This window comes from Eubalaena glacialis, chromosome 5 (genome assembly GCF_028564815.1).
Source record: "Eubalaena glacialis isolate mEubGla1 chromosome 5, mEubGla1.1.hap2.+ XY, whole genome shotgun sequence".
Classification (NCBI taxonomy): Eukaryota; Metazoa; Chordata; class Mammalia; order Artiodactyla; family Balaenidae; genus Eubalaena; species Eubalaena glacialis.
The window spans coordinates 4924434-4945586 of record NC_083720.1 but is presented as its reverse complement, the minus strand read 5'-3'; the positions used below and the strand labels follow the sequence as shown (position 1 = coordinate 4945586).

General features: G+C 36.5%; 1 protein-coding gene across 2 annotated transcripts in view; it reads left to right on the top strand.

Moving 5' to 3' along the window:
* Positions 1-20419, top strand: part of NAA15 (N-alpha-acetyltransferase 15, NatA auxiliary subunit) — a 75997-nt gene extending 55578 nt beyond the window's left edge. Inside the window, exons 15-20 of one of the 2 annotated variants that reach the window (XM_061191960.1) lie at positions 2663-2856; positions 7278-7386; positions 9605-9703; positions 14923-15066; positions 16191-16288; positions 17659-20419. In XM_061191960.1, the coding sequence (XP_061047943.1) occupies positions 2663-2856; positions 7278-7386; positions 9605-9703; positions 14923-15066; positions 16191-16288; positions 17659-17859 (845 nt within the window). In that variant the 3' untranslated portion in view covers positions 17860-20419. Of the gene's footprint in view, positions 1-2662; positions 2857-7277; positions 7387-9604; positions 9704-14919; positions 15067-16190; positions 16289-17658 lie in introns of both variants that reach the window. The other variant, XM_061191959.1, reaches the window with a different exon arrangement.
* Positions 20420-21153: the final 734 nt, after the last annotated feature.

Genomic DNA, 21153 nt, shown 5'->3' with positions numbered 1-21153 from the left:
TTCCTTTACATTTTAATTGGTCGAGTGGGTCACCAGGTACAACCTATACTTGAGTGGGAAGGAGAAATCAAAGAATTTGTGGACATATTTTTAACTGCCATGTTCTGCATTCTGGACACAAATTATTTACATTCTTACATGCAAAATACACTTGCCCCTCTCAAGGCCTCCATAAGTCTCATCCCATTACAGCATTAGCTCAAAGTCCAGATTGTTATCTTGTGAATGAGGTTTTTTGAATATGGTTCTTTAGTGTAGCTCTTCAAGCAGAGTTCTTGATAGGAAATCCTGTGAACCAGTATAAAGTGATGAGAGAGAGGTTAGGCACACACTGTAGACACAAAGGGGTGGTGAGTGGGGAACGGGAGGCACATTGGAGTTACTGGTTCATGTCAATTCTCAAGTCCAGTTGGGTCCAGGTTAGCAGTTCTTTGATGAGGACTCGAGACCTAGGAATAATTCTTCATGGATCTTGGCTCTGCCCTCTGGGTTCCTGGTTCTACCTTCTGAATCCTTCTTTTTTCTTGAAAGTTAGCATTTGTCTGCAGCTAAGTAGTGTCTTAATCTGCTTCCAAAATTTGGGGGTGGGGTGTCTGAAGACCTCTTTTCATTTTATACTATGTTCCTTTCAGTCCAAGTTTCTGTGTTTCTACCGTTATAATTCTCTTTTAAACTTCATGGATCTTTTGTGAATCTCACTGAAATCCACATGCACAAGTATCTTTGTCTACTTTGAGATTTTGCTGAGAGGACAAAACTTCTAAGTTTCTTCGAAGGTCTGTTGTGTGATTGAGAGGATCTGTGGATCACACCCTTAAAATTTTTAAGAGAGCCTTTGTTTGACTAGTAACTAAGGCACCATTTTTCTGAATTCTGAGTCTTAACAAAAGATTTTAAAGCCAAATTCTCTGCTCTCCCTTTTGACATGTTTTCCTGGCAGTGCCCTGCGTTTGATCTTTGCTCAGCAGCCATTTCTGGAGAGGTTGAGAATTTTCAAAACCCTCAAGTCCCTGCTCCTTCCTTTAGTTTCTTTCTCTTGGCATTTTTGCTAGAAGCAGCAAGAAGAATCAGGTGCCATCTTCAAACCTCTTCTCCCCTCCCACCCCCCCATGTTTTGGGGCCTAGAAATCCACCTAACGGGATCATCCAGTTCACTTGATGCATTTTATAAGTGTTGCTAAGCTGTCTGCCTCTATGTGATTATAAGTGTTCCTCACTTCACTTTAGCCCTCACTTGCAGCCTCTTCAAAATCTAGATATCTATTAATAGTCTAAGGCTCTTAAGCTTCCATTAATTCTCTTTTCCAAGTCTTCTCACCTTTGGCCACTCTCTGGTCCCAGAGCCACTCCCCACATTTTAGGGTTTTATTGCAGCAGCATCGCACTTCCAGGGACCAAAATATGTTGGTTGTCTATCGCTACATAACAAATTGCTTAGCAGATTTAAACAACAAACATTTATTTCCCAGAGGTACTGGGGGCCAGGAATTCAAAAGTCACTTAGCTGTATGATTGGAAAGACTTAGGGTCTCTCAGGAGGTTGAAGTCGAGATGTCAGCCAAGGCACCTGAAGGATTGGAGAATCTGCTTCCAAGATGGCATGGCCAGAGGACTGTTCTTGGCCACACGGGTCTTTACATAAGGTGGTTTGGGTTTCTTCACAACATGACAGCTGGCTTCCTCTGAGTGCTCAAAGGGAAAGCAAGGAGGAATCCACAGTGCTTTTATGTCCTAATCTTGGATGTCATACACTTTCATTTCTAGTACATTCTATTAGTGAGAAGTGAGTCACTAAGTATAGCCCACATTTAAGGGAAAGGGAAATAGGCTCCACTTTGTGAAGGGAAGAATTTGTGGGCATATTTAAAAATCACCACAGTGGTGGTATATTTTAGAATGAGTTTTTTCATTTCTCATTATTAACAAGTATTTTCCAAATAAGTACTGATTGTACATGTAGCTTTCAGATTTATTGCTTTAAGTCTAAACAGTACAGATTTTCCACTTTATTATGGCATGTTTATCAGTGATTTCCAGTCTTTCTTTGAAACATTCTATAGTTGTACCTCAAGGGATATTGTTAATTTTTAATGTCAAATTTTAAATTTACTGTGTAGTTATTCATTATTCCTTCAACAAATATTTGAGTGTTTTCTCTGTGTTTTGGTATGCTGCTAGGCCCTGACAATACAAAGATTACGAGTAAAGCAAGGTCTCTTCCACCAAGGAACTCACGGTCTAAAAGAGAAATAGATGTATAAACAAAGTATTCTGACAAGCAGAATATGTGAGGCACAGTGGCAGCACTGTTTGACAGGATTAGAGAAGGCATAACTAAGAAGGCATGGGACAGTGCCATAGGGTTATGGAGCAGCTTGTCACATTCCTAGAATTGCAGGCGCTTTACTGTTGCTGGAGGAGCTCATGTGCTTTTGAGCTTTGCTGTGGTCGCCACAGTAGGGCTCCACCGGGTCTCACAAGTTTTTTGAGGAGGTTAGTGTTCTTTAACAAGGGTGGCGATACTAAAAGGTACGCATAGGCACACGAACGTGTGTAACAGGGAAGATTTTTAGTGGGCGTTTATATGGGATATCACATAGTAATTGATCACTTCTAATCTGATTAACACACTGATAATTTTATTAACACTTGCTGCTTACAGCAAACATGTCTGACAAAGAGCTAAAGAAGCTACGTAATAAACAAAGAAGAGCTCAAAAGAAAGCCCAGATAGAGGAAGAGAAAAAAAATGCAGAAAAAGAAAAGCAGCAGAGAAATCAGAAAAAGAAGAAGGACGATGATGATGAGGAAATTGGAGGTCCAAAAGAAGAACTTATTCCCGAGAAGCTGGCCAAGGTACTTAAGAATAGTGTTTGGCACAATTGAGTGAAATTTCATGACCACCTATTGTCATTTTATACGGTCTTATTCAGCCAATTTGATTATAGATTTTAGAGTAAAAAAATCACTTTAATTTTTAGCTTGCTTTCCCTTCCTTCCTTCCTTCCTCCCTTCCTTCCTTTTCTTCTCTCTCTCTTTTTTTCTGATTGTATCTTACATTTAAAACTTGAAATAATGATTCTGATCCAGAGTAATCTAGTATGGTATATTGGAAAGTTTTGGCTTTTGAGTCATTCTGATCTGGGACCACATATTAGCTCTTACACTTCATTGTGTATCTTGGACATTTTGTCTAACCTCTCTGATGGTTTTCTCAAATATAAAATGGGACTCGGAAAAATCCCTACTAGGCAGAAATGTTAGGACTAGAGAAAATATATGTGTAAAGAATGTAGTGTCTGTTGTAAGTGGTAACATTGAACTTTTTATATCTAGCCTAAATTGAGCTCGTTAAAAAGTGAATTCTGTATGTCTCTCTCTCACTCATGTTGTCAGTTTACAGTATTTCTTTATTGTATTTACTATTTGTACCTAATATCTTAAAAGTCCTCAAATATTTTCCCCAAGCCAAAATCTTATCTGCCATTTTTAACTATTAAGCTGAAACCAAGGCATTCGTTGTCCTGTGAATCATTTTCATCAGTAACATACATACGTACTTTTCTTCTGGCCCTTGACACCCTCCTACTCCATGTGCAGATAACTGCATGATTTACTGTGTTAAAGCAATATAGTAAGCATATTGCCCTAGAGTTCAGTTTAGCCTTACTAGTAACTAAAAATTCAAAATCATTGATTGCTTTATAACTAAGGAAAATTATAATACCTAACGAATAGAGTTGGAAAATAGTTTTAGAATTATATCAGAGCGGATGGACAGTACTATCTCCTGGCAATGTTACTATTTAAGACGCATAGATAAATGTAGCTTGGATTTCACAGAGCTGTATTTACGAATAATTGTGTGCTTTCTAAGAACAAAGATACTGCCTTTTTATTGTTGTTGGGAGCTTACTGGAAGAATATACAGGGATGTGAAGAAGCACCGAAAATTGACCTTTTAGGCCCCCTGGAAAACTACAGAGTTACTCGGGGATAATACCAACTTTAGGGGCTTTTCATCTTTATGCCTCAGCTTTTTTTCTTGCTACCACTTTTACCACCATCTCTGACTGCCTGCCACTGTCATTCTTTCCACTTGCTTTCTCTCTGTCCCACAACTTTACTTAATGACTTTTTTTCTTGTAGCTCTTTACGTCTCGCATTATAGTTCTTAAAGAGGGGATCTGTTTGGATTTAGTCAGTGTCTAATAAGGAGTACCCCACAGAGCAGAATTCTTGTACCAGGTCTCCTTATACACTATTCCATTTTCTTTGTGTTTCACCTATAATGGCTGCTTTGGGGCCAGATGTCAAGTTGTAGTCTAATCATTTGTAGCTAGAGGGTTGTAGTCTCACAACAAAATAACGCCTACAGAAAGCGCTTCTGACTGCTTTATTTGAAAGGAGCCTAGTGGAAAGCACCCAGCTTCATGGACTGCTCTTCAGTATGTGCTGTTCTTACCTGTTAGGCACATAACACCGTTCTCTTCCCAGGATAACTGCCTCCAAGATGCCCCCATCTGATAGCATCCACACTCACCCATATTGCAGTGAGGTGGCAAGGCCAGATTACACCAAGCCCTCATAATCAGGAGGGACGCTGTAGGCTATTTAAAAAACTGCCTGCCAATTCTGGGTCTATAATCTGTAGTTGCCTTTTTTGGGGAAGGGGGTTATATTTCATCATTCTCCCAGGTAGTAAATGATAAATTCAGTTCACCAGTTCAGGATAATTTAAATAAAATAAAAGCACTGTCAAATTAGCAGTTATTCCAGTGAAGAAGGAGAGAAGGAAAATAGGAAGAGGTTTAGTTAGTGAGTTTAATATTGAATTAACTGAGTATAAATCTGAAAGCTTGGTGGACTCTGTATTGCTTGTTTATCCAGGTTATCATGAGGCAGTAGTTGGTAGTTGGTATTTATGAGTTTTCTCGTGTACCATCCATCCTATGTTCCTCCGTGCCTTTGGCCGGCGTTCATCTCAACTGGATTTTTTTCCTTCTGTGCACACACATGTTCCTTATAAGGGTAATAAGTCTTTAGCACTCTGTCTGTATAGTGTTTATTTTTAAACTTCAGTCTTAAGCTAGTGTACGGTGTTAGACTTTGTGTCGCTGTGCTGGGAGTATAGGGAGATACACTCCTATACAACATATTTTAACACTCGGATTAGAGTTCAGGCCAGTTTATAAATTTTAAAATTGTTAAAAAAATGCCCTTGCAAATGGCCCGTCAACACAGTGCAGTCCCTTTCTATATCTGTTTAACTTAGGTAAATTCAGATCTTGACTGGATGTAATTTTTTTTCGAGACAGAGACAGAAAAGAGTATGCATGATGCTGGCAATTCCATCCAGTACTTCTCTCAGTGGACATAGGACCCCACCTGAGTTTGAGGTGGGGGAGGTATGACTGCCGTCTCAGTTCTTGTGCCTCTCAGAGTGTGACTATCTTGCTACAATGATTGTGATTTTGGTACTTAAATGTGTGGTTTTCATACATATATTGCGAACTAGTGATATTATATATTCATATCTATATCTATGTGTCTGTCTCAACAACTTCAGGGATTTTCAAGGGTAGTTTTGACTTTTTTTTTAAATCTTGAAGCACTGATTGTAGAACATCATCCCTATTTACATGCTTTTGTTTATATCCCCCTCTACTGCACTGTGTATATGTAAATGTAGAAATGCAGTTAGCTTTATTTTGGTTATGTACCTATATTTTATTGTTTAGATTTAGCTTGACAAAATCTTCCCTGTGCGAGGCACACAGGAGCATGCGGGGACAAGAGACCCACATCTCCTTTGGGGGCGTATGTTTTCATTTATGAGAACTGCAGACAGAATTCATTCCTCTCTTTTTTCTTTCCAAATCAGATACTTGATTTCAGTCAGTGTAATGCTTGTCAGATGCTTGATTCCACTTCCCAATATCCTTTTTTGTTTCTATTTTATAATAATAACAGCCATATCTCCCTGGAGTAAATTATCCTGGTCAATACAATGATCCTATTTCAGTCTGTACCTCTTGAGGAATGAAAAGCTTGATGTACCTGGGTGGCAGTTTCAGTTTCCAGTCCTCTGCCTTTCCCTGGTAACCATTTCTCCCCTGTATACCACAGATTCTAACTCAGTAGAGCATAGAGTCATGGGAATGAGAAGCAGAATATTTACAAATGTGAGAAAGGCATACTTACGAGGGCGCTTGTTTTCTCCTCTGTCTCTTGATATCTAGAGCTCTTAGAGTGATGCTGTCATATATTGATTTCTGGCATATGTCCTTAAGAATAATGGGTAGTGCTTTACATACTAGTACAAGGTAAATCCTATAGACACGGTTTATGGCTTGACTTGGTTTTGTTTGTTTGTTTGTTTTGTTTTGTTTTGTTTTTAATGCTATTAAATAATTTCCTCGGCCAGAAAATGTGTTGGTGAAACCACAATTTACTGTACTGGCAGAAGCATGTTGGACAGATATGGCATATCCGCATTCCATTGAGGGTAAATTGTTATTGCCTCTGTGATGAGAGAAGGTGAATATAGGACCCAGATGTTCAGTGCCCTTCTGATAAATATAGTGTTGTTCCCTACCTCCACCCCAGTCTACAGAGAATAGTCTTGTCTCAATACTCAGTCTAGGAGTAGAGCAGCACAATTATCTAGTAAGCATTATACGTGCCCGGTAATATCACAGATATGTAATTAGTACATTTATATAATTAATGAGGGGTGGTAGAGACAGAGTTCTGTAAATATAAATCTTTTCCAATGACATCTCACCAATAGTATGGCATTTGAATAAATGTAGATTTCTGTAGAATTTGTAGTGGAACAAAGCAACACAGAGTGGATATTGTACTATTTTTTGATAGCTTGATTATACTCAGCATTCACTCATTCTTTAATGTTCTCTACAGTTTTTAGCCCTTTTCATCCTATTTCACATCCCTTCTCTGTCTTTTTTTTTTCCCTTGGCTATCTTACCTGTTTCTCATATTGTCTTTCTTTTCCTCATTTTGGTTCTATTTAATCTTCTTCTTTACTTGTTGGATAGTTTCTATCCAGAGATAATGTATAATCTCAACAGTTAAAAACCAGTGAGGAGTTCAAAATCCTCTTCCTTTAGATTATGGGTGGGTGAAATATGACAGTGTATTTCTGGGTGACTGGTAAGTGATTTTTAGCAAAAAAGTGTTTTTGATAGAAAGAGTAAATTCACATCCCCCCAAAATCTTGCTTCCATTTGTATAATATCTTTTATTTTTGTTAGGTTGAAACTCCATTGGAAGAAGCTATTAAATTTTTAACTCCGTTGAAGAACTTGGTGAAGAACAAGATAGAAACTCATCTTTTTGCCTTTGAGATTTACTTTAGGAAAGGTAGGCAATTAGGGTACAGTAGCCCTGATAAGATTGATCACGGAATTTCTTAGCTACAGTCGCCCAGTTCTGATAGCCTCACCACTGTAGGGTGTTTTGGCAAATGCCAGTGCGGCTTCCTCACAGAAATGCCTCCTGTTTACGACATGCTGTGGGGAAGTACGATGATGTGATTATCTCTTCTAGGACATTAGCATCAAAAATAGACGTAAAATATATAACCAGGATTAAGGTGAAATATAGGCATTATCATGTTCATATGTGGATAAAATTTAGTAAATACATAATACACATAGATCTTAGAATAGCGTCTGATACACAGTAAGCATTAAATAAATGTCAGCTATTAGCCATTGTTTTAAATAGAAGATGTGATGTTTGAGGTGTATCTTGAAGAATGTACCATACTTCTAAAAGAAAAGATGCACAGAAGGGAAGAGTATCCATGAAGAAAACACAAGTGTGTGTAAGTAATGTTGAGGTTATCTATATTGCCTGAGCCACGTAAAGGATAAATGGAGGATCTTGGTTGCCAGATTTAGAATTCTTATAAGCTATACGTAGTAGATACTAAGAAGATTTTACTGTATTGAATTGATGTAATCCAAGTGGTTCATTGAAAAAAAGTTTATCACTGAGGTGATACATACTGAAGGAAAGGGAAACGGGTTAGTAACATCTGACAAAAAGTTACTGCTCCAAACGGTGTAACTGTCCTGCTAAACGAGATAGAATAAAATGGTACCTCAGAATAAAATGGTACCTCTGTAGAGTACCCATGCTGGGACTTCCCTGCTGGTCTAGTGGGTAAGGCTCCACGCTCCCAGTGCAGGGGGCCTGGGTTCCATCCCCGATCAGGGAACTAGATCCCACATGCATGCCACAACTAAGAAGTCCACACGCTGCAGTGAAGGTCCGGTGTGCTGTAACTAAGACCCAATGCAGCCAAAATAAATAAATGTTAAAAAATAAAATAAATTTTAAAAATCATGTTTATCAAATGCCAGGAAAAGGTTGCTATATAACGTTGTTTCAAAATAAGATTCAGAACTAGGTATCGTTTGATTTTAATCTTTATTAAGATATTTATATGAGTATGTAAAATAGAAAAGTAGCTGGGAAGAAAATAGATCAAAAGATAGGAGATTGTCTCTTGATGGAATTTGAGTGATTAAAATATGTTTTTATATTTTCTATTTTCCACAATGATTTTGTTATAATCTGGAAAATTAGTTTAATAAATAGTCAAGTAATTTTAAAACTTTTAACAGTTAACACAACTCTCTTTTAAACAAATATTCTTGCATGGAGCCCCAGAGTATAAAATACAAAAGCTGTTCTGCTTTAAGTGGTGAAAGGCAATCTAAATTCCATTCAGTTGGCTTCTTTGCTGTGTACTAACCTCTGAATCACTCTCCAGCGTTGCAACAGTGTGAAATGGGCAATGACAAAGGACATAGCAGTATTTTTAGCTTTCTGAGTATAGGGGGTAAGGGAAAAGGAATTGTCAGAATTCAGGGTTTTGAATTTTGATATTTGGAGAATGATACCAAAGGGAAGTCTTAACAAAGAGGTGGTTATGGATGAGACTTGGAAGTGTGGTGAGTATTCGGGTGCAATTTTCCATTCATCAGGTGGAAACACTACTGAAGCTTGGAAAACATGGGGGATGGGGTGGGAGGAGATAGCATTGAGAAAGATTCATTGTCCTTAGAAAATGACTAAGGACATAACCTTGTTGAATACTATACCTTTTGAGGGGGAAGAGAAGCCAGGGATTGACAGGGGAGGAACAGTCAGGTAGAAGGGAAACCATTTCACGTGTCACAAAACACAAGAAAGGCATAAACAATATTAGTTTCAAGCGTAAACAATGAAGTTTTCTAAGTAATGGGAAAAATTCGTTTACTTGACTACAAAAAAGAGGTCAGGGAATGAAATGGCTTCAAAATTTTCTTGTTTATATGGCATTAGTTCAAGTAATGTTGAATGCTATCTAAATTTTTTATACTTAATAAAACCTTTTTTTCTTAAAGAATGTTGCGTGGAAAATATTAGCTAATGTTGCTAATCTGAGGAAATCATTTGCGTTAGTCATATGTTGCAGTTCAGATGTGATGGACTCTAAATGAGTTTTTCTATTTGTAAGAAATTCGTCCTCCAAAGGAGGGCATCTCTTTTTATCAAATGATCAAAATATATCTTTTTCTTTTTATAGAAAAGTTTCTTTTGATGCTACAATCAGTAAAGAGGGCATTTGCCATTGATTCTAGTCATCCCTGGCTTCATGAATGTATGATTCGACTCTTTAGTACTGGTATGTTTTTTGTTTTCCATTACTTAAGTATTTGACTGCAGTAGTTGATAGTGACTGTATAAGTGATTTGTACAAGTTTATCATAAACTCAATCATTTTAAGGCTGCTGTGTATTAAATTAGCTGAGGGGGAAAAAAAAGGGTTCTTTTCTTTGTGATAAAGGTCTTTATTTTCAGGCTAGAAATGTTACCTGATTTTGACATAGAATCATTCAGTCCAGATATTTGAGAATCACCTTTATTACTGTTTCTAAAAAGTTAATAAGTTGAATTTTTGAATCATATTTCATTATGTAAAACTTCTTAGTAAATTGTTCTAAAATTAAAGTAGCTCTTTGAAATTGACCAGTTATCTCGTTTATCTATGTCTTTAGCACAGTTATTTGAGTCATAAAATCTTTGTCACTAAATACAGGTTAAAAAGAACTTTAAAACAGTTAACAGTAACAGTAAACAGGTTAAAAAGAACTTTAAAACAGTTGTTGTACTTTTCAAAGGTTTAGACAGTAAGATCCGTACATTAGTTTTAAAGCTAAAGTAAAGCTACAGAATTTTAGAGCACGAAAGGTGGAATTTTATGCTAATTATCTCTCCTTTTATAGTTGAGAAATCTGGGACCCTAAAAGACTAAATTTCTTATTCAAGATAACATCAATAATTAGTAATGAAGCAGGGATGGGAGCCCAGGTCTTCATATTGTTCTTTCTACTACAAGAGCTTTAAGTTTAGAATAAAGTACTCCTGTAGTCAAGTAGTGTTGTTTTTGTTTTTCTTTTTAAGTGACTGGATAAGGAGAAATTAAATCTTTAATAGAACAGTCTGCAGAATTTGGAAATACTATTAACTTAGCTATCTCATTGCTGAATACTTAGCCCCATGTGAACCCATCCATCATATAAAAATAATGAGATTAAACCAAGCATCCCAGTCATTCTTTTGAAAAATGCTAAATTGTCCCAATTAAGAACATTGTTTTGACTTCTAAGAAAAAGTAAAGCCTTATTTAAATCATATTTATGCTTGTCAAAAAAATGATTCCTGTTACAGAAACTGAATCATAGAAAAATTTTCCTCAATTTTTAAAAATTCTGAAGTAATAAGTAATGTAACCACATCATAGAAAATAGAAGAAATAATTGCTGTATTTAGAGAAAATAAGGGAGTTTCTTTTTAGTCTCTTTTTTTTGTATTAAAAATAACTTTTAAGGCTAGAAACAAGTCTTAATTCATTCTCAGTTAGAATGGAGTGCGTTTAAACTATTTGCAATATATACATACTTTGTTTTTATATAGTCAATTCTTTCCTGAAAGGTAATAAAATAATACATATAAATTTTATGGAGTTAGAGACTTTCCTTTGAAATACAAATTAAAAGTGGCATATTTAGATGTATTTGCTTGTAATGAGTGTGTGGATTGATGAACATATGACCATTTTCTTGCAACAGTTGTTTCAGAAAATTAAAATGCTTACGGGCTTCAGAGGAACGAAGGCAGAATGGTCCTGGCATTCAAAGTTAGAATGACTGAGTGGAGTTAATGTTAGCTGTGCCCATTGCTCCCGGTGTTCAGCCGACATCACTGTCAGGAAGAGATTTACAAAGTCATCCTTAGTTTCACTGGATTTAGGCATCTTTGTTACTGTAACTCACAGGGTTCCTTTAACTAATATATTTGGTTCTTGAGAAAAAGATTTGATTTTGAAGTAACTTCTCAGGAACACATCTGTCATGTTAAGTTATATTGTAGTAACTTCTTTACAAAGAAATCCTCACAAGTAACACCTTTCCAGAGCATATGGAGGTAAAAACAATGCCTCCACACTTATTTTATCAGTTGTAGAGACTTCTCTAAGTGAATGTTCATCTTAGCATGGTTATGGGCAGCTTCCAAATCTCCAGAATGTTGTTATACTACCAATGTAAATAATAACTGCTACACGAAGTCACTTACTATATAGGGTATTCCCTCCCCCGTTTTTAATTAGGAGGATGATATTACCACTTTGAAGTTTTTCACTTTTTTTTTTTAAGTTGTAGAATTTAAAGCAATTTTAATTATATTTCTGGTCAGTTCTAAGTAAAAGATAGGAGCTTAGGTATTCAGTTGTTTTAATATTGCCTTATATGTTTATATTCCCTTAAATGCTTTTAAAATCAGTATTATTTGATCACTTCGATCTACCGTGAATCTTACATCATTTTCCTCTCTCATTTGTACAAACTCATTTCTTCCTTTTCCCTGCAGATTATTGTTCTTCCATACTTATGTATTCCCCCCACCCAAAAAAAAAACACCTTGCTTAATTAATACTCTCATTTATTTATTTTGTCATTTTGAGTAGTAAATCACTTAGTAGGTTGTGCTATAACCTAGTAGTGAGTAGTCATTATCTCACACAAAATATGAACATATTCTACCCAATTAGCAAAAAATGCTGGCTAGCCTGGGAACCCAGGGGAAACTCCTTTTGCTAAGAATCAGCCCCTTCTTCAGTGTGACTTTTAACTGTTGGTGATTACTAGGTTTATTTAATCTGCTAATAAGCTAATAGCATGAACCAAACATGATTTTAATTTTAGGATATCTGAGGACTCAGATCATAAGCCTCTTAGAAAAGGTTTTATTCCCCTCCCCGCAGTTATTGCTTTTTCTTGATTCATTCACAGGACTTATTATTGTATCATGGAAGATAATTAGGTAGTCTGAGATTTTTTACTTTCTTGAGACCTCAGTATTTTTTGGTTAGTTTTTATCAATTTCAAAGGATTTTTAGATTGACTCCCCGCCCTTCATTAGTCTTCAGCCATAAAAGCTTATCTAATAAATCTTCGGCATTTGAGGCTGCCCCTTTTCTTAAAGGTACAGGTGGAACTTCCTTATATAGAATTCCATAGGACATTCTAAATTTTACTACAGGGACTTCTCTGGTGGTCCAGTGGTTAAGACGCTGAGCTCCCAGTGCAGGGGGCCCGGGTTCGGTCCCTGGTCAGGGAACTAGATCCTGCATGCTGCGACTAAAAGATCCCACACGCGGCAACAAAAAGATTCTGCATGCCGCAGCTAAGACCCAGCGCAGCCAGCTAGCCTAGCTAGCTAGCTAGCTAGCTAGCTAGCTAAACAAATAAATAAATTCATTCCTCACCTCATTGGTGTATAATGTTTAAAAAAAATTTTTTTTTGCTACAGTAGAATTGATTGATTGATTGGTTGGTTGGTTGGTTGATTGATTGTAATTAATATCTTTCTGGAAATTACAGTTCCAATCTACATGATTTAGGGGAGAAAATTGAGTTGGCCAGAAACGATTTGTGAACTAGTAAGGAAATGTTTTTGGAAACATTCCTTTTATCTGTTAAACAAAGAATTGCTTTATTAATACAAACTATTAATACCCCCCAAAAAGGAAACAGCTATTAGTCGATGTTGGGAGTTATTAAATATTTCCTCTTTGATACATCCCAAGAGATACATATTTATGTATTTTTTTAAATTGTATGATTTTTTTTTTTTAAAGCAGTTTTGATTTTTCTGGGGAGATTGTTTAATCTGAGGAAAACAAGTTAATGAAAGTAATGAAAAACATGAAAAGTGTAGTTTCCAGCTATAATGTAAACTATACAATTACTTCCCTATCTGCATATAAAGTATCCTGAAAGCATTTCAAGCAAACCAATAAGGCCCATGGAAATAACATATTTTATAGATGACCCCTGTTTGTTGACATAATGTTCATTGTAATTGGCTATAACCTATTTTAACAATTTTTCTGCTGGTTCTCTCTGTACTCCTGTGCCAGTTCCTCTCCGAAAGACGCATATTGATAAATTGCCAAATCCAGGTTGCAAATACAGCCATAATGGAGGTTAAACTAAATTATTTAATTAGTAGCTCACTTATTTGAACTACCCAGTTCTGTAGAATGATAGAAGAAATACTGTTCAACCAACAAAGGGCATATATCAATCAATTATTCAGTTACTAATTATGTGTAGAATATTTCACTTGGACGTTTGCTATTCAAGAGTTCAGTGTTCTTTAAACTTAGGGTAATGATCCATTAGTGAGACAACGAAAGAAGTTTAGTGGGTCATTTTCAGCACTTGAAAACCTAAAATAGAAATAGAGTGGAAGATCCAAGCACGTGTTGCAGAAATTAAGGGTCAGTGTTCTGTGAAACTTTCATTTCCCATAATAAGGTATGTATATAGGATACATGTTCATCAGAGTACAGATACTTAGTTGTAGTCAGAGTTTGAAAGCCACAACAGTAGTTCCTAATCATAAGGGAAAATCTATTTATCTTTTCTTCAGTCTATGACAAAAATAGTACCTACAGTTTATGGAATACCTATTACATCATTAGCTATTTTGTTCATAGCTCTTCCTTACTGTGATCCTTCTGGGTTAGATATCACCTCAGTTTCACAGATCAAGAAAGAGGTTCAGAGAGGTTATGATTTGTCCAAGCCTAGATTCATACCCAGGTCTGTCTGGCTCAAAGCTCCAGACTGTCTCTCTATACCAAAATAATAATGAAACAAAGCTAAACTAGGATTCAACCCAGAGAGGTTGGGGGCCAGTTTTTCCATCTCTGAATGCCAGAGCCTGGGAATATGATGAATACAGTGTATTCATTACAGGAAAATACTTTGGTGGTCCTTCGGAATTTATTATACAATGATAGCTCAATTCACATAATCACTGAAAATAAAGGTCAATGACCACTTTTTTTAATTGATAAATTTGTAATGGCTTACTTGGGTATAGAAGAAGATGGAGAGGGTGAGGAAAATTCTGTTGTCTTCTACACTACATATTTGCTGTGACACTACTTACCAGGTAGGTGCCATCAAGCCCCTATTTTATAAACTCCCTTTAAAGTTGAGGGGGGCAGCTGCTAGGGGCTTAGAAGTCTGTGGTACTGCGTCTTTCAGCATCTATATTGTTTTCAATATAGAATTCTTTTCTGGAAATGAATCATCTGTCAATGAAATGTCTTTGATAGCCTTTAGAAAATCATTAGACTATTCTGCTGATACACATTCTTTAAATTTATATAGATTAGCTCTTTAAATGTTGACTTATCAGTAGGTTTATCTAGTCTTTGTATATAATTGCTTTGTTTCATTGGCCTCATCAGGTAGATAATTTTTTAATTCCTACAAACTTTATCAGTATCTAACTGCTAATAGGGTTTGTTTTAAATTTGTTCAGCAGTGTGTGAAAGTAAAGATTTACCTGGTACAGTTAGAACAGTATTAAAACAAGAAATGAATCGTCTTTTTGGAGCAACGAATCCAAAGAATTTTAACGAAACTTTTCTGAAAAGGAATTCTGATTCATTGCCACACAGATTATCAGGTAATCACTTTATTTTGTCCTTATCTTAGACTCTAAAACAACTTCAGTTTTTATTACGATGGATCAATGACAAGGTTACACATTTTTTGCATGGAAGAGGCAAATGCGTACATGTCACATTTTATTCCCATGAAAACAGGCAGCTTAAATATGCCTCATAAATTTTTAAATTTCTTAGATAAAATTTTTACTATGAATCAAGGCCAGTAGTTTCTCCTGGTTCTGCATCGGCATTACAAAGAAGCAAGTATAAACTGAATTTAGCTATCTGTTACATACAGTGAGGGAGGAGCTTTCTGTTTATTTTCTTTCTCTCATCAACATGCTCTTAAAATTCACTTGGATACAACCCATCACCTTTCATTTCTGATGCTATATAAGATACCAAACCTGACAGTGCTACACACCTGAAACCATCTCATGAGCAAGGATCATTTGGCAAGGGTCTGTGCTAATGAGCCAGAGTCTGGACTTGATGGGACTGCATGGGTAGTGCTTTGGTAGTGTGCATTTAAAATGCCTGGCTAAGAAGCCCAGCAGCTTTGTATATGCCTTTGTGGAATTCTGAATTCAGTTTTTTTGGCTCGTGCCATCAAGGTTGGGTATCTCCCACACCCCTACCCCTCAAACACACACACACACACACACACACACACACACACACACTGAAGTATTCTCCTCAACCCCAAATTATGCTCATTTTAGAAAGAAGAAAACTATCCATGGTCCCACCACACAAAGACAACTATTATTAGAATATTTGTATTTCTTCATAGTCTCTCTTACCTTAATCATTCTCCTAGTTTGGACACTTAGACTGTTTCTGGTCTACTCTCTCAGGATTTTTTTTTTTAATAACAATATTTCAAATGGTTATTCCCATTTTTCTAATAAAGTGCCACACTCTGTGTGCACATGTACCTTGCTTTTTTCTTTTTGGCCACACCACACGGCATGTGGGATCTTAGTTCCCCAACCAGGGATTGAACCCGCGCCCCCTGCAGTGGAAGCGCAGAATCTTGACTACAGGACCCCTACCTTGCATTTTATAGTTGAATGGATAGAAGAGAAAATGCTGGTTTTATCTTGAAATAAAACAAGTTTCCTTTTTCCTTCTCACTTAGCTGCCAAAATGGTCTATTATTTAGATCCTTCTAGTCAGAAGCGAGCTGTAGAGCTGGCAACGACACTTGATGAATCCCTCACTAGCAGAAACCTCCAGGTAAACACTTTTCCATAATCTCTCCGTAAGAGTACCGGACTACGTTTTGTTTCTCTTTTCACCAAGAGAATAATTTTCACCAAATAGTTTTTTTTGTTATTTATGCATACTGTTCTCCAAACTATTATGAATCCATCTCAGAAACTGAGCTTCTCTTAAATTTATTTAAGATTGTATATGTGTGCACACACATACAGCAGGCTACTTGGCATACAGTAACTAGTTTCACATCTAGTTGAATAATAAGAATAATCATTTTGAATAATATTTTTAAGAAATTTGTTTTGGTAAAGTTATACACACTAATTTAGTTAATTAATTTTGGATCTCAGTTCATATCTATACATTTCTGAGCAAGCAGTGGTTTTAGTGACGATTCTGATGTATTTAAGATATATTTACCAGGAATTAAATTAAAATGCTCATTTTACAGCTTGCAGTATACATGTAATTGAGTAGAGTAAAAGATAATATGGATGTGTTGCAAAATACAGATTCTACTTTTGGCTGAAAACAAAGAACAGCTACTTTGTGTGATAATTGGCCAGATAAAAAAGCACTTGCTGAAAGACAGTTTAATATATTCCTTTAATAGCAAATGAAGTAAATATGTTTAAGAAAGAAAGTTTTTACTTCTCGGATGCTAATTAACACGTCATTTAGATTAGAACCTTTCTAGGCTGTCAAAGTTTGTGGGGTACTATATATATCCAGAAACTGTGTAGTATTTTCCAAGTGAAAAGGTAAAGGAAGAAAACATGAGAAATGCAAGTCAGCATGAATCATTTAAAAATATAAGCAGACCTACGTAAGGGTTTGGTTGAAAGAATTATCAGTTTTCATGAACAAATTTTTCTTGCACGTATACCCTTTGTGTTTCTGAGACTCTCTTCCCTGCTTCGTCATTGGACATACGTTACGGTTCTCTTTAATTTGAATACAGGGTTGAAAAACAATGTTTGATTTTGCCAACTGGCTCTAAGCCTCTGAAAAATTTAAAGTAATTGACAATGGCATGTAAATGTCAACATTTATACACAGAGCCAGGTAGGCTGAGGCAAGGTTGCCAGCGGTTACTTGCTGAGAGTGAGTGTCTTTAGATGTAGCACCCCACACCCCTTGCTTGTCCCACCTTAGTCCTGGCCCTGTTTAGACATCCATCCTTTTGTATAAACCCTGCAGTTCTGAAGAAACTAATTCTAGTGGAAGGCAGAGCGGGAGTAAATGCTTTTGTGTATCTTAAATATGTACGTTCGCCTCTTATTTTGGAAATCTTTTGATAATGAAATGTCTCATAAATTCACAGTAAAATCTCTCTCTCTCTCTTTTTTTTTTGACAAGTTATAACATGACCTTTTTTCTTTCTTTAGACATGTATGGAGGTATTAGAAGCCTTGTGTGATGGTAGCCTGGGAGACTGTAAAGAAGCTGCTGAAGTTTACAGAGCAAATTGTCATAAGCTTTTCCCTTACGCTTTGGCTTTCATGCCTCCTGGATATGAAGAGGATATGAAGATCACAGTTAATGGAGATAGTTCTGCAGAAACTGAAGAACTGGCCAATGAAATTTGAACATCATTAAACAAGCAAATGGAATGACTTTGGACCATATCTAGTGTATAATATTTTTGTCACGCACCTGCTGCATTGCTCTAACTTACACACGATGAGAAGAGTAAATGTTCTTGCCTTCAAATAGTGTTTTACGTTTTTTATCCTGCTGAAAAGTATATATAAAATATCTAACATATTACAGGATATAGGTTCAGTTTCTTAAAAAATTAAAAGCTGCTAAAATTGAGGGGTTAAAAAAAGATACCTTATCCTATTCCTACCTACCCACCCATGTTTTTAAACTAATTTATATAAAATCTGGAGGCTGTTACAGCTAACAAAGCAGGTGTGTGGCAGAAATATTACTTTAAATCTGTCCTGTGAGATTTTACTATATCTCAGACAGCAGAGATGCTGTTGTAGCACTGGATTCTTTCACTGAGCACAAAGAGGTGTTGGGGCTTTAGCGTCTGACTGATTTTGTTACAAGGTTGATTCTGACCATAGGAAGTATGCAGTGTGAATCGCCATTTACAGAGAAGCCTGCAACAGATGCTTGATGTTGTAGAAGCTGGGACATAGAGATACCAAGCAGAATTATAAGAAACCTAGAGGGTGTTCAATACGCTTGTTGTGTTTCCAAAATTCACTGTACATGATCAGTTTGGTGTTCTTGTACCACAGTTTTTAACTGGAGGAACCAGTTGGAACAATCTCAATTCTAACTAAAACTTGAAGAACTAAAATAACAATGCAAACCTTTCAGCATTGTTTTGGCCAAACTTGTTAAAACTGTAATGCAAGAACCAAATGCACTGTGACGTGGCACCAACTAATTAGCAAGCATGAACTTTTTCACCCAAGAGTGAAAAAAGACAACCTACCATGGCTTGGAGTTAAAGAGCAGAACTCCTGACTACCATTCTGTGACCGATCAAGAGACTAACAGTTAAAAACCTCAGCAGGCCTTGTTCACGACATGCAGAAAAAAAAGTGCTGCAGTTTAGATACCTCTGGAATTTTTCCACAGTGTCACAGGTTTGTAATACTTGAAGCCCTACATTTCTAAGAATATATTTCTTGCTCAGTTGTTTCAGGCAAGCCCAAGACTTTGTAATTTTTAAAGGGCCCAAGATTTTTTTTTTTCCAATAACAGACCAGCTTCTTTTTCCTGCAGTTACAGATGTAATTTCCTTTTTTGTTGTCAAACATAAGGTACCAAATATGATGCAATAAATTGTTTTGAAAAACAGTTGTGTGAATATTTCAACTAATACGTGTTGGGCTTCTGTGAAAATACACAGGTGGAAACAGAGGTGCAAGCCTGAGGCAGTGTAATGTGCTGTAAGGCTAGTGCAGAGGGGAGCTTTTTAGATTGGGCTCAGTGTTGGTGTCCAAAAAATTACATAATGCAAATGTAGTGCTGTTCCTGCATTAAGATTTCATTGAGGGCTAGGATGGCAGCAGGTACTATGAATATAATTAGTAATTTGAAAGGAAAACTGAGAACTGCTATTTTGATTGAGAAAATGAGCCTTAAAATGTTAAAACTGTACACTGAGAACTATGGCCAGAGGCTCAGCACTCTCGTTGCATTTGCAAGGTCTCAGCAAATGAGGAGATTCAGTAAAATGAATCGATTGTATATATAACTGACCTTTCGTGGTACTTTTAGTTTATAGAAAGTATATTCTAAAGGGAATTTTCAGGAGACCTGATCCTTCTACTGATTGAACAGGTGTGCTAAACTCAACATTTCATAGTACATGACCTGCATTCCACATCCCAGTCTAACGATTTAGTGATGTAAAGACAAGTACAGACTGAACTCCAGTGCTTTGTTATGTTTTATTAACTGGCCCTGTCTCAGGAACATCTTAACAGATGGCAAAACAAAACAAAACAAACAAAACAAAACCTTTTTCAGCTTCTCCTGTGAACGGCAACTGCAGTTCTTGTTGTCGGTGGAGGGAACACTAGCGCTCCCTCTACCGCTAACGAGGTGTTGGGAGGAGGCACCAGCCATGTGATAGGGGATGTATGTGTGACTTATGTTGAAACGCTACTGTCTATGGAAATGAAATTCATATATTTGTCCTGACGATGTTCAAATGATGTAGATTGTCTTAGAATGAATATTCATAAGTACTAAGAACTCTTGATGCAGATGCCACCCATGAGGAGCTAAACTCCTAACCTGTATATTGTATTCCAACCCAATTTTACTGGAACTATTAAATAAATATTTTATTTTCTTTCAGGTTTACTTGATAGTGGATACATTGTCTGGTGTCAGAGGACATTGACAAGGGTTCATTTTATGTCCAGACATCCCCCCTAAAACATTGTACTGTACTATCTTGCTCTGGTAGTATCAACTGGATCATCACACATTTGCCTCATTCTCTCTATTCCAAAATGATACTGTGGGGAAAACAGGGTTAGAAAAAAAAAAAGTGGGAAGAAAATGCAGTGATGTTGTAATCTAAACAAGTGCCTTATGTCTATTGCTAAGAACTGGTGTTATCAACCCTTTTGAGAAGAAAGGGTCCCTTGACCTGTATTAACATAGGAGAAGTAAAGTTCTTTTTGTTTTTCTTTATATTTACTACTCTTGTCATTTCTCATTTAAAAACTAAAATCTGACTAGGTTAGTTTTTCTCAGCTTTAATTAGATAGCTGAGTCATAACATTTTCAACATTCTTCTGTATCTATTTATTGTGCACAAGAATAAAGTGATCTAATAGCATGACTAAAAGTAGTCCCGATATTAGTGAATAGCTTTTCTGTGGGTTTCATCAAGCCCTTGTTTTTCACAGTGTTGTCTGTACTCCGTGGTATATTGCTGTTAGAGCTGTGAAACGAAAGCTGTGATTTTAACAAGAGGCCAGAAAAGTGTGGTCTAGATTCAGGTAGGTTGTGATAAATGCAGGGAAGTCTCTCTTCTACACCATTTCTAGGAATATTTCGGTTGCCACGTGTAGCATCTGTTTGGAAAAAGTTTAAAAGTGAAGTGTTGGATTTTCTTACCAGATACGTATATCCTTGTCTTAGTAACTACCAGCCTTAAATTTTGACGTTACTCTTAACCGAGAGAATTCAAAGGAAGACTGATCTTTCATATGGAAGGTAGTCTTCCTCTTCTAGCTCGTGCTCCACCTCTTTCAGTTACAGGCAAGGTTTCTTGATACCATTCTGCTGTCATCTGAACTTTGCTGGGTCCACTGCCAAACCTACATTAAAAACAGTCCCATGAAGTGGCTGTGCTGCCCCGTGGGGGGCTGAAACCTTAAGTTTTGTTCCAATTTTGA